The sequence below is a fragment of the Octopus sinensis genome, linkage group LG9 (genome assembly GCF_006345805.1).
Source record: "Octopus sinensis linkage group LG9, ASM634580v1, whole genome shotgun sequence".
NCBI lineage: Eukaryota > Metazoa > Mollusca > Cephalopoda > Octopoda > Octopodidae > Octopus > Octopus sinensis.
The window spans coordinates 28008831-28024145 of NC_043005.1; the positions used below are offsets into that span (position 1 = coordinate 28008831).

Consider the following 15315-nt stretch of genomic DNA (forward strand, 5'->3'; position numbering starts at 1 on the left):
AGTGACCTTCTGGGGTGCCTCCTTCTGGGTGGTCTTCTAGCACACCAGATACCATTCCAGAATTTCTGCGTACCTATGCTATTGCTAGATAACCATTGAACCTGCACTAGGTTCATCTGACCTTTCAACAGGTCTTGTTTTTAATCCTGCTGGGTTTCTAGCAACCCTCCCCACCAGGGTAGCCTGGTTGGGGTGCTGGTATAGTCACCGACAGGCCAACCATGCAACATACATACATATAGTTGTTTTCTTTGAATAATAATAATAATAATAATAATAATAATAATAATAATAATAATAATAATAATGATAATGATAATAATAATAATAATAATAATCCTTTCTACTATAGGCCCGAGACCTGAAATTTGAGGGTGGGTGTGCTAGTTGATTGCATTGGCCCCAGTACTCAGCTGGTACTTAATATATTGACCCCACCAAATGGATGAAAGGTATGATTTCACCAGTTTACCACCTTAGTGGTGGTGATGATGATAATGCTGCTGCTGTTGCTGCTGGTGTTGCTGCCAATGATGATGATGATGATGATGGTGGTGGTGGTGGTGGTGGTGGTGGTGGTGGTGGTGGTGGTGGTGGTGAAAGGAGGAGGAGGAGAAGAAGAAGTAGAAGAACAACAACAACAAAGCTTTCTACTTTTATGCTTTTCCTGACACACTGTTGTGCATTATTTTTATCCACAAACTTTTATAGATTAACTTTTAGCTAATGCAGATCCTCAGAATCCTTCAACTAAGGATCTCACTGTAAACTATTAAGAATAAGACAATGCTTCTTCTATGCAAGAATGAAAGCTATATAGCAATCAGTTTCCCTTATAACGAGGCACACATTCTTTATTCTAACATTCTTTTATATTAACAGTCTTTTATTCTTTTACTTGTTTCAGTCATTTGACAGCAGCCATGCTGGAGCACCACCTTTAGTTGAACAAATCGACCCCAGGACTTATTTTTTGTAAGCCTAGTGCTTATTCTGTTGGTCTCGTTTTGCTGAACTGCTAAGTTACAGGGACATAAACACACCAACGGAGGGGACAAACACAGAGACAAATAACAAACACACAGGTACATATATATACATATATATATATATATATATAGAGAGAGAGAGAGAGATAGATAGATAGATAGATAGATAGATAGATAGATAGATAGATAGATAGATAGATAGATAGATAGATATAAATAAATAAATGGAGTTTAATGCAGGTATAATTCAAATACTTTTACTTCCAACACATGTTTCGAAGATTTCACTGATATTATTCCAAAGGAATAAATGGTGTAAAACAATGTAATCTTCTCTTCAGGGAAGTGAAGAAATGAAACTCATCAATAAGACATTTTAACAGAAAATAATGGATATGTATAGTGATTTACTGAACGCTATTAATATTGTTTGAAAAAAAGTTATATGATATAGCATCAGAAGTAGCCTATAGAAAGAGGAGGGATATTTTTTTAGTGAATGTTAACAAGGGAAAAATACACTCATCTATCTATCTATCTATCTATATATATATATATATAATATATATATATATATACAACAGGCTTCTTTCAGTTTCTGTTTGCCAAATCCACTCACAAGGCTTTGGTCAACCCAAGGCTATAGTAGAAGATACTTGTCTAAGGTGCCACACAGTGGAGCTGGACCCAGAACCATGTGTTTGGGAAGCAAGCTTCCTACCATACAGCCACTCCTGTGCCTGTTCTTTGCTAACAGTCTTTGACATTGCTAATAATAATTTATTCTAATATTTTGATCGTGTCAGTATTCTCCTGAGATTCCAACTCTGTGCTTGGAGCAGAGTCTTGTTTTACATACTTCCCATTTCATTTCCAACTAAATTTACCAGACAAGAACGATATCTACAACTTGTTTGTAAAGGATTTGCTTACCAATTTTAAAACAGATTTGGTAACTCAAGCTTACAAAACTAAACACCAGAATAATTGCAAAGGAAGCTAATTCTAAGTATGGATAGCAGAAATAGCAGAATGCTTAGTGGTATTTAGTTACGTTCATCTACAGTCTGAGTTCAAATCCAGCTGAAGTTGGTTTTATCTTTAATTTTTTTCAACATCAATAAAATAATTATCAATCAAGTGTTGGAGATTAAGTGTTTCTTTCCTCAATATTTGTGCCAATGCACCAATGTCAAAAATGATTGGCAGAACAACAGGAAAAATATACTTCTCATATTATGAGTTCAATTCCTGTTGTAGCTGACTTTACTGTTTCTATATCTGGAATTGATGAAATAAGTACCAGTGATATATTGAGAAATACAGTTAACATAACTGACTCTATCCCTCTCACACAAATGTGTAAACTTTTCTAGAAACGATTATATTTGTTATATATGTATAGGCACAGGAGTAGCTGTGTGGTAATTAGCTTGCTTACCAACCACATGGTTTAAGGTTCAGTCCCACTAGGTGGTACCTTGGGCAAGTATCTTCTACTATAGCCTTGGGCTGACCATAGCCTTGTGAGTGGAACTGGTAGACAGAAACTGAAAGAAGCCCATCGTATGTGTGTGTGTGTGTGTGTGTGTGTGTATGCCTGTGTTTGTTCCCCTAACATTGCTTGACGACCTATGCTAGTGTGTTTAGGTCCCTGTAACTTAGCAGTTTGGCAAAAGACACTGATAGAATAAGTATTAGGCTCACAAAGAATAACTCCTGGGGTCAATTTGCTTGACTAAAGGCAGTGCTCAAGCATGGTTGCAAAGAATATATATATACGTGTGTGTGTGTGTATATATATATATATATAAACGTGATCAATGCCAGGCCTGCCTGACTGGCTCCTGAGCCAGTGGCATGTAAAAAGCATCCACTACACTCTCAGAGTGGTTGGTATCAGGAAGGACATCCAGCTGTAGAAACATTGCCAGATCAGATTGGAGCCTGGTGCAGCTGCTGGCTCTCCAGACCTCAGTGAAACTATCTAAACCATGCCACCATAGAAAATGGATGTTAAACAATGATGATGATGATGATGATACATATGTAGATATATATATCTATATCACGTGATCACGTGACCGACCAGTCCATCAGATGTAGTTACACATCGCTGGTCACAATGCGTTCGCATTGTTTTTTAGCCTTCGAATGACGCCACCCCGCTGGCTAAGTGAGCAGGCCAACAGAAGAAAGAGTGGGAGAAAGAGTGGTCAAAGAGTACAGTAGGGATCACCACCCCCTGCCGGAGCCTCGTGGAACTTTTAGGTGTTTTCGCTTAATAATCACTACGCCCGGTCTGGGAATTGAAACCGCGATCCTACAACCGCGAGTCTGCTGCTCTAACCACTGGGCCATTGCGCCTCCACATATAGCTATATATATATATATATCTATCTATCTATACATACATACATACATACATACATACATACATACATACATACATACATACATACATACATACATACATACTTACATACATACATACATACATACGTACATACATACATATATACATACCTATATGTATAGCATATCTAAAATATATGTAGTTGAGACACCGGAAACTGTGATTTTCATCTAAGAAAAATCTCTTAATAGATGTATTGTTAAAAAAAAAGAAACACAATATACTTCGAGCTAGACGTAATGAAATTCCCCTCAAAGTGATTCTGAGGCAACAGTTATGTACTTCACAATTGTTGCAGCTTCTCAGTGTCACATACTTATGGTGCAAGAGCACTACATAAGCAAAATAAAATTTGACTTATGCACTGAAGCCTAGCTATGAAGTATATTCTTTTTTAAAACACAATATGCCTATAGAGAGTTTTTTTCCAGAACGAAAATTGCAGCTTGTGGTGTTTCAATTACACAGATATATTAGATATAATACATCTATATGGTTTTTACTACAGAGCTGTTTCCATTGCATAATTCAGATTTTATTTTGCTTATGCAGTGCCTTTTCATATCAGTGTATAGTTTATATACTACTCCTAAATACTTCAGACTTTCTAATTCAGTTTCATTTCAGAAGTGATGCAAGTACATAAGAAGCCACAATAATGGTGAAATATGTATTTGTTGCTTTCACAATCATTTCTGGAGCAATTTCATTTTGCCTAGCTCTGAAATATATTGTGCGTCTTTAGCATTTATAAAGAAATGTTTCCCAGATAAAAATGGAAGCTTCAAGGATTTTGTGCATCTTTAGCATTTATAAAGAATTGTTTCCCAGATAAAAATGGAAGCTTCAAGGATTTTGATTATACGCATACATTATGTTATATTGATAGAGTTTCCATTGCATATGTAGGGATTCAAACCCCAACTAAAAGATATTAAGTTAGCAATCATGAGTAAAAGCCATCACAATTTCATGTGATTGATCTATAAATCAACCAATCAGTGGCTGATCTAAAATTTGTCCCCTTTTCACCCTGTAAAAACCATTCGGTGCCTAGTTCAATCAGACAGACTGAACAGACCTCTAAGACTAAATGACCTTGGGCATTTGGCTGGACGACCTCAGATATTCATGTAAATCACCTTGGGCATTCACAGGGGGCAAACTGCTACGACCAGACCATCTCGGGCATTTGAACAGATCACCTCAAGCAAGAAAGGATTTTGGACACTCACACACAAAATACCAGGAAGTCTTCTACAGAAACAGTATGGTCTTTCACCTCCCAGTTGGCAGTGATAGTATCAGCAGCTTTCATTTGTAAACAGTTAACGTAGTAAACCAGGTCCAGCAATAAATATGTTAGAAGTTAAAAGTTTGTGAGTTTGATCCATTTATTATACATGCAGCCAGCTAGACCACAAGACAATGGTCTTTAGCAACACCATCCTCATCCAACATTGTAATCCCATGACAACGGTGACCAAGCATCTTCACAACACATAATTCAACTATATACATACATACATACATACATACATACATACATACATATAAGAGAAATGGAAAATGGAGACAAACGCACAAGATGTTATTTATATAAATGATTTAAATAACATTTTGTGTGTTTGTCTCCATTTCCCAATTCTCTTATATTCTTCAAAACACATCTCAATTCTCCTTGGAATTATTACCCATGTATGTGTGGTTAATAATATCTTAATATGCTAATGCAATATTTGGCTACCCTGGTAACTTTTTCTCTTGAAAATCAAACATATATATATATATATATATATATACACACACACACATATACACACATGTACATATATATGTAATTGGTCATGAGTTTACAAGTCTGGAAAAGTACACTATGGAAAATATTTTGATGAATAGTAATATTTTATGTGGTCATTGGTTATGATCAGTCAGAAAGTTACTATTGGTTTCACATCCTGTTATTGCTCTCAGCAATATTGGTGACTCATCAAACCTGCAGGTAGGAGACACATAACCTCTTACAGAGGTGTCTGTTTCCCATTTGTTTGTGCATTTATTGTATGTTTTTTTTAAACTTATTATTTAACAGAACACCACATTCTCTTCTTTTGTTTACAATATATATATATATAAATCTATATATATATAAAATATATTTAACATTATATATATATTATTATTATATATATATTATATATATATATATATATAATATATATATATATATATATATATAATCCCTGTCTATTGCCTTCAATTATGCTCTAATTTTGATAAAAGTGAATATTTTAACCATTGGACACAAGGGACAATCTAGCTTTTGGAAATCAATGACGTAGGAGAAGAAACCATTTATAGAAGAAGGTAAACGTATAAAATGGTAAAACTACTAGAATATCTTTGTGAAGAGACTTCAAAGAGGAAGCAATCGATAAATAACTGGAAATAGCGGAGCAAAAGTGACTTGTTTATGGTTTCTCTAATAAATTACTCTTGAAATAGGACACAGAAGTAATGGGGAAGGAGTTTCCAGGAGATTTGCAGTCTTACAATGTAACATTTTAGAGATTACCAAAATCACCACCACCACCACTACCTCTACCACCAGCATTATTATCAATTTTGTTGTGGTTTTTTTTTTGTTTTACTGATGGTGGATTTACTGCAGAAAGACATATCTTAAAACAAATCTTGTTTGAATTGTTATTTACCTATTGGCTTTTCTATAAAGTAATTTAAAAATGATTTGCGTGAAAGCTAGCCTAGCTAGAATTAAATTAACATACACACTAGAAGCTGTCTTAGATGAAAAAAAACAAAAAATGCCAGTGTTCATAACATTTGTAGTGCGTGTACAAATATGGAATGATACTAAGCTGTAATATCTTGTCTCAGAGAAAACTCTCAAAGAGACTTATATTTTAAAAAGTCTAGGCTTTGCTCAGGAAGCTGGTGGATTGCCAGACATGTGTTCTGACCTGATTTGTCTTCTCTCTGATGAATGTTCTGAGCTAAACTGAAAATGTTTGTTCTAATATGGAAACTGGTAAACAAATATTCACTGATTTGTGCAAAAGCTAGTCAGACTAGAATTAAATGATTATACACACTTAAAACAGCCTTAGATTAAAATACTAGTGTGCATAACATTTATATAATTGGAAATAAACATGGAGCAGTACTAAGCTGTAATATCTTGTCTCAGAAGAACCTCTCAAAGAGTCTAAAATATTAAAGACAGCACTTTATTCAGAACATTGGTGGATTGCCAGACACCTGATTTGATCTTCTCAGCAGCATATACCTTTTCTTGTCCCACTTTGTTATATTGTAGTAGTTTTCTAGTTGTCTCAGACCCATCCTCTTTAGATACAGGGTACATATATTCTATACACACCCTGCACATATGCAACTGTATCAGCTTAGAGTAATGGCTTTAAAATATGGTCTCCTTGTTTTTCTGTCCAAGCTTTTCAATTTCCTTTAGTTTATTATGTTGACACTGTATATTATAGCTTAGATGATTGATGTATTTATACCTATCTATCATCCTATCCTATTCCTCACATTGAATTAAGTTTTATGTATGTAAAAACTTGAATTAAGTTTTTACATACATACATAATGTCCATTTTTGCATGCTTACATGGGTTGAAGAGAGTTTATTGAGGTAGATTTTTTATAGTTGGATGCCCTTCCTGTTGCCAATCCTCTCTTGTTCAGCTAGGGAGACACAAACACATGCTCACACACTCACACACATATGAATACACTGTATATATATATATATATATATATATATATACACACACACACACACACACACACACAAACACACAGGCACAGTGTGCTTGTTTTAGTTTCTATCTACCAAATCTACCCACAAGACTTTGGTTGGCCCAAGATGATAGTGGGAAACACTTGCTCAAGGTGCCACACAATAGGATTGAACTTGAAACCATATGGTTGGGAAACAAACTTCTTAACTTCACATTCATGCCTGTGCCTATACCCCACTCCCACCCACATATAGAGAGAGAGAGAGAAGGAGAAGGAGAGCCATAAAAGCTGAGATCAGACTTAGAAAGACTGGAAAAAAGACTGGGTCAGCAAAGAGTAGAACCAAGTGGCTTGGAAGAAAAGTTAGGGTTCATATATATTTGGCTAGGGAAATAGCAGAAAGTAAGAGATTTGCACATGTGTAATATGCAGATCAAAGGTATGAGGATGACATCACACTGTGCTAGAGAAAATTCCAGCATCTTAAGAAGAAATTGTGCACGGGATAGCAGTGCACTTGCCTTTACCAATGCTGAAAAGAAAGTGGTTTGACTGAATGAGGAAAATGCATGTAAGAGAGGGAGCCCATCCCAGGTCAATCCAGCCAAGTTGATAGCAGTATGGTAGATGGAGCAATTATGGGTATCAAGCCAGGAGACACTGCAAGACTCATAGGTATTGGTCACTGAAATGCTGGAAATATCTAGCAAAGTGTGTCACATATTGGTTACACACATAATCAATCAAGATTGATTGGTGTAGTCTAATTAATTGGTGTAGCGGTATCATTGTCAACTGCTATAAGGGTAATTAGATGTAGAGTGTAAGAGAGAAGATTGCACTGGTAAGGAAATGTGACATATTCAGAGGAGGATGACAACATTTTAGTGTCAAGACGTGGTCAGCACTGAAAGTGGATGGAACCTTTGGATGAAGGAGATTGAAGAAGATGTGGGGTGAAGTGAAGATTGATCTCAATATGTTGCAGTCATGAAAGAAATGACCAAAGATGGTGATAATTGGAGACATATTGCACCCATGCAAGTAAGAGACTGGAATGTACAATATACATCAAAGTCTTTACACCTGCTAAGTCTCCATCTGCTACTATTCCAACCTATTTAAGAACCTTTTATCTCTCCTTGACCTGTCCCCACTCCTCGTCATTATACCATGCCACCTATGCAATGAAGGATTACATTAAATCTACATTATTTACATTTGACGGATGTTTGTCCTCATTTTGTTTGTTGTTAACATGTTTCAGCTAATATACCCTCCAGTCTTCATCAGGTGTCTTGGGGAAAATGGTGTATGGAAGTGGTAAAAAAGTTTCCTGTACATGGTGTGTAAGTTCCAATACCAGTTCATGTTCAATCATTTCAAAGAATATAGCCATCGAATCAATGTTGCTCATTCAAAGGGATATCCATAAGACTATTTCATTATAAATGTCCTGAAAACTCCTCACAGCCTTGGATTTGTTATACCACTCCGTCTAATTATATATGCATGCAAATACAAGACCCACATTAGACTCCTTACTCGTATCATTATCTATCCATAGCACTTATTTTGCGTTACCTGACATTCTTTGGGTCTTCTAGACACCAATACCTCTCATATATATATATATATATATATATATATATATATATAAATATATGCGTGTAATTTTGGTTTTTCTGTGAGTCCCTTTTTAAGTAGAAGAAATAGCTAACGTTTTTTGGCTGCTATTTCTAAGCTTCGGTATGTGGTAAAGCAAATCTTTGCTGAACCCTAATTATTTAGTATTATATATATATATATATGTATAAGAAAGAGAGATGACAAAGGAATAAGTGATTATCTTATTTATCATCATTTAATGTCCACTTTTCCATGCTTGCATAGGTTACACAAAATTTGTTGAGACAAATTTTATGGCTGAATGCCTTTCTTGTCACCAACCCACACCTGTTTCCAACCCTCCCTCACCAGTTTGTAAGCAAGGCAATATTTTCCATAGCCAAGTATGTTTCCCATAAAAGACTGCAAATGAACATCATTGCTTCTATCATGGTGACGCTCATTTACAATCAAGGGTGCACTCAAAAACATGCATGCCAACACACACACACACAGAAGACGAAATTCTTTTGACTTCTGTCTACCAAATCCATTCACAAGGCCTTGGATGGCTTGAAACTATAGAAAAAATACTTGCCCAAGGTGTTAGACAGTGAGACTGAACCTAAGACACCATGGCTGGGAAGCAAGAGTTTTAACCACACAGCCATGCCTGTGCCTTATACATATGTGTGTATTGTGTATGTATAAGCTATATATGTTTATATGTAAAAATATGTGTGTGTGTTTACACATTCATATACATATATACATATGTATGTACAAAAATATATATATTTACATACATACAAACATATAACTAATATGTGTGTGTTTAGTCTTGTATGAATACTTATTTACATAGATGTATACATACATACACCCTCCCCCTCTCTCTCTCTCTCTGTCTCCACACACACACACACACACACACACATACACACACACGCACAGTAAGAGGCGTGGTATTTTCAGAGCTTGATACTCTTATCGGCAGAAACACCCAGTTTAAAGCTATTTAATTCCACCCTAAACTTGAAGGAAATATTCATAACAGGGTAGCAAAAGATGAAAAGCTACAATTAAATATTTTTACAGATTTCTCCATATTTTAAATGTCTGCAGACGAATCAGCTGATACTTCTCCTTCCACAAATACATAGTTTCCTTCAACAAATCCCAAACATATTCCTGCCTTTTTCTCCCTTTTTTGTCAACATTATCACCACCTCCATCATTATTTTCATCATCCTCTCTTCTATATCTACAAAGACATACACACCCTGACATTAACATAGATACACATGCATATATATGTACATGTACCCAGACACAATACACACATACATACATACATACATATATGCATACATACATATACACATACATATACACATACATACACACATAGTCGCACTTCAGCATATACATACAAACATACATAAATGCACACATACATAGATACATATACACAAACATACATATACACATACACGCACACATAGTCGCACATATGCATATACATACAAACATACATAAATACACACATACATAGATACATATACACAAGCATACATATACACATATGCACACAGACATACATACACACATTCATTCATGCACACATACATATACACACAGGAAGCAACTGCTTTTTTTTTTCTTTTTGCCATTCACACACTTTCTTTCCCCTTCTTTTTCTCTCTCTTCCTGCTACTCACCCTCTATCACTTCCCCTCTCTCACTTTATCTCTTCTCTTCACTCACTTCTCCTCTCTCTCTTTCATTTCTCATCTCTCTCTCTCTCTCTCTCTTGCTTCTCTCTAACATTGGTTAATATACACTTGGAAGCGACTTAAGTGAATACCCATGGAATTATGGAACCGTGCTGGCTAAATATGTTACATACATATGTTTTTATACATATACAAAAAATATAATGTAAACATTATAGTATATTAGCATCTTTTACTTTCTGCTTGCCTGTCTGTCTGTCTCTCCTTGCCCCCCTCTCTCTCCCTATATATACACACACACACACACTCACACTCACATACACACATGTGCATATATGTATATTAAACATATATGTCTATACACACACACACACACACATACACAATACACACGTGTATGTTCCATCTTATTCAGAAGTTTGGTTAGCATAACAACAATAATAATTATAATAATGATTTCTAATAATATGGGGCCATCTGTCAGGATAATGTCAGCTATAAACTCAGGTTGTCTAAGTAGCAGACACCTGTCTCACTGCCAAAAATAATACCACTGGTTCCTTACATTAACTCTCACCCTCACCTACTTTACCCCCCTACCCCTTCCTCTCACCCTCTCTTTTTTCTCCATTTCATCTGCCACATTATCCCTACCTTCCTTCCCTCCTTCCATTCAAGCAACGGTGACCTGCGACACATCTTTTTTTTTTTTTCTTTTTCGCTTTTCAAATTCTAAAGATGTCGCTAAAGTTAAAGATGTATTCGTTTGACACGAATGATAATAAGTCGAACATGGGGTCAGCTCCTTCAGCTACGAGAGCAACAAGAACTTTGGGCCCCATGAACGTAGCTGATGATGACAGTTTGCATTGGCAACAACCACAGGAATTAAAATTTACCACTTTCAAGTATCCTCAAATGGTAAGTAGATTTTTTTATATTTAATTAATATACATACATGCATATACATACATGTGTATGTATATATATACTTTCGGTGTGAATGGTTATATATATATATATAAATATAAATAGATAGATAGATATACATACAGACATGTATTTTATATCTATGTGTGTGTATATGCATGTCTATACATATGTATGTCTATATTTTGTTATCTGTTATAGATTTTAGTCACTGGACTGGGGCCATACTGTGGCACGACATTCAAGATGTTCCATTGGTCATTTTGACCTCAGAACTTATTTCACTTTGAAACCTGTTTTATTCCCACCCACCCCCACTCCTGCTTTTATTGCACTGATTAGTTATCATGTTGACATAAAGAGATATAGCTGAATACCAGTTTATACACAGGTACACAAACACAGACACATTTATATTCTTTTCTGCGCTAGGCACAAGGCCCGAAATTTTGGGAGAGGGGGCCAGTTGATTAGATTGACTCCAGCACGCAACTGATACTTAATTTATTGACCCTGAAAGGATGAAAGGCAAAGTCGATCTCAGTGGAATTTGAACTCAGAATGTAAAGACAGACGAAATACTGCTAAGCATTTCGCCTGGTGTACTAACGTTTCTGCCAGTCCGCCACCTTATACTAGCTCACCACCTATATTGTTGTTGACAATGGTATAGCTATTGATGTGGTTGTTGTTTAGCTCCAAGTAGATCCTGGTTAATCAAACCCCATGTTCAAAGACATTCCTGACATGTCCAACCTGTTGTGGTCAACCCATGTTCATGAAGTTATGTCACGGAATTACATAATTCAATATGTCCTTCCCTTGTTTAAAAGAATGTCATTTGAGAGAGACTTAACTGCTATTTCTAGCAAGTCTACATATACCCATGGTGATGGCAGCGGTGGTATTTTTGATGGGTGGTGGTAGTGATATCGGTGGTTACATAGTTGTTAATGCAAGCAGCTTTGTCTGAAATGTAGTGATGAAATAGTGAAGCGTGGCAGTCTGGTGTTGAGTAATGCACAGTTGTGTTCTGTTCAATGGAGTAATGTTGGGTAGTGTTATGTAGCACTGTATAGGATAGCAGTGTTATACAGAAAAAGTATTATCTTGGCATGTACAACATGTAGTACTTGAGCCACGTGTGGTATTTTACAATCTTTTGAGTGACATGTGTAATGTTATTAAAATTTTGTGACAATCTTGAGAAGTGACTTTAATGTATTTCAAGAATTTACATAGGGTTAACATAAGATGGTTACCATACTAAATAAAGTGTTTGGTAAATTTTTGTTTTAATGGTGTTGCATGATTCAGGATGAGTAATATATGATAAGGACCGACATGAGAGAAAAGTTGCCCATGCTTGTTTGAATCATCATCATCATCATCATCACCATCATCATCATCATCATCGTCTTTTAATGTCTGTATTCCATTCTGGCATGGGTTGGATGGTTTGACAGGAGCTGATAAGGCCAGGAACCACACCAGGCTTCATTGTCTGTCCTAATATGGTTTCTATGGCTGGATGCTCTTCCTGATACCAACCACTCCACAGAGTGCACTGGGTGCTTTTTATGTGGCACCAGCATGAATGCTTTTTATGTGGAACCAACACTGGTATTGATTTTTCTGTGGTGGATGGGTCTTCTTGAGTACAGCAAGGCACCAAATATCTCAGTCCTTCGTCATCTCCTTCATAAGGCTCAGTGTCTTCAGATTATCCTTCAATTGTCCCTTGTCTTCCTGGGACTCCCTCTTCCACAAGTTCCGTCCATTTTAAGTGATCATCATTTCTGTATGCAATCATCAGCATCCATCTGCATCATATGACCAAACCAACATAGGTAGCAGCTCTCTGAATTTTCTCCATTTCATTTTTATTCTACTGATTACACTTTCTGTGCTTAATTACCACAGCTAATTAAGTCCCCCAGGTAGAAGAAATTGTCCACTACCTTTTAAGAGCCTCTGGGGCATTTGAGAAAACCAATTTCCTGAGTATCTGTAGTTTTTATGGCCCCTGTGCATCTTCCACAGAATCATATTGTGTAGTGTTAAGTTAAGTTAAGTTAAGTTAATTTTTTGGCTCAAAAAGCAAAAAGCAAGGCCATTTAGGGGGACATGGAGTTATGTTCAGGGGTGTTCATGCAAAGAGTTCAGGCCATTTCTGGTCAAGAGAGACTTTGAACTGAGCGGTCATCGGCATCTTCACTATCTCGTCCAGCAGCTTATTCCACGGATCTGCAACTCGGACGGAGAAAGCCCCTCTCCTTCGAGAGGTTACACTTTCCGCTTATGATGTTGTGAGCAAGAATGAGATCACCATGGCGACGGCATTTTTCTAGAGAATAAAGGCAGAGCGTCTTCAGCCTTTCTTCATAAGACAAATGCTTGAGACCAAGAACCATGCAGGTAGCCAGCTTCTGAGTGTTGAATAGATACCTAAATAAATACATACACACACATGCGTGCACATGCATGCATGCACACACACACATTCATATATATATATATATATATATATACATATATATCATCATTGTTGTCACCATTATTACCATTTAACATCTGTCTTCCATGCTGGTATGGGTTGGATGGTTCCACAGGAACTGGTAAATCAGAAGACTGCACCAATCTCTGCTGTCTGCTTTGGCTTGGTTTCTATGGGACTGGATGCCCTTCCTAATGCCAAGCACTTTACAGAGTGTGGACTGGGTGCTTTTTATGTTGCACCATCACTAGTGAGGTCACCAAGTGACTTGCAAGACAAGACCCTCTCCCTCATCTAAAGGTGTGGGAGTAGTACTGAGGAATAGAAAAAGGTGTGGGAGTAGTACTGAGGAATAGAAAAAGGTGTGGGAGTAGTAATGAGGAATAGAAAAAGGTGTGGGAGTAGTAATGAGGAATAGAAAAAGGTGTGGGAGTAGTAATGAGGAATAGAAAAAGGTGTGGGAGTAGTACTGAGGAATAGAAAAAGGTGTGGGAGTAGTAATGAGGAATAGAAAAAGGTGTGGGAGTAGTACTGAGGAATAGAAAAAGGTGTGGGAGTAGTAATGAGGAATAGAAAAAGGTGTGGGAGTAGTACTGAGGAATAGAAAAAGGTGTGGGAGTAGTACTGAGGAATAGAAAAAGGTGTGGGAGTAGTAATGAGGAATAGAAAAAGGTGTGGGAGTAGTAATGAGGAATAGAAAAAGGTGTGGGAGTAGTACTGAGGAATAGAAAAAGGTGTGGGAGTAGTACTGAGGAATAGAAAAAGGTGTGGGAGTAGTAATGAGGAATAGAAAAAGGTGTGGGAGTAGTAATGAGGAATAGAAAAAGGTGTGGGAGTAGTACTGAGGAATAGAAAAAGGTGTGGGAGTAGTAATGAGGAATAGAAAAAGGTGTGGGAGTAGTACTGAGGAATAGAAAAAGGTGTGGGAGTAGTAATGAGGAATAGAAAAAGGTGTGTTGCATTAGAGGGGAAACATGGCTATCTCAGTAGGAGAGGGAGTGGAGAGAGAAGAGAGAATGAGAGAGCTGTAGTGGTAGATGGAAGTGGGGATGTAATGAGTGAGCACAGGTAGAAGGAGAGGGTGTTGGATGGATATGTTGTGGAGAAGGTTTGTCAGAGAAGAGTTTGTGTATATAGTCACAATGAAGATATTTGAATCTCTTATACATTGGTTTAATATATTAAATTTTGAAGAGATAATTCTTCAATGAATATATTATATAGAATATCATAAAATATCAAACATTATTATTGAGTTAGAAAACAAAGAGATCTAATAGATACAAATTAATTTATTAATTAAGCAACATATTCACCAACAATTGTTTCATTTCACACACAAAATTAAAATTGCAA

General features: G+C 36.5%; 1 protein-coding gene across 2 annotated transcripts in view; it reads left to right on the plus strand.

The window, feature by feature from the left end:
- The first annotated feature begins 11236 nt into the window (after positions 1-11236).
- The window catches only part of LOC115215573 (FYN-binding protein 1), a 282872-nt gene continuing 278793 nt past the window's right edge, over positions 11237-15315 (plus strand). The window contains exon 1 of one of the 2 annotated variants that reach the window (XM_029784775.2): positions 11237-11453. In XM_029784775.2, the coding sequence (XP_029640635.2) occupies positions 11271-11453 (183 nt within the window). In that variant the 5' untranslated portion in view covers positions 11237-11270. The remainder of the gene's footprint in view (positions 11454-15315) is intronic. The other variant, XM_029784776.2, reaches the window with a different exon arrangement.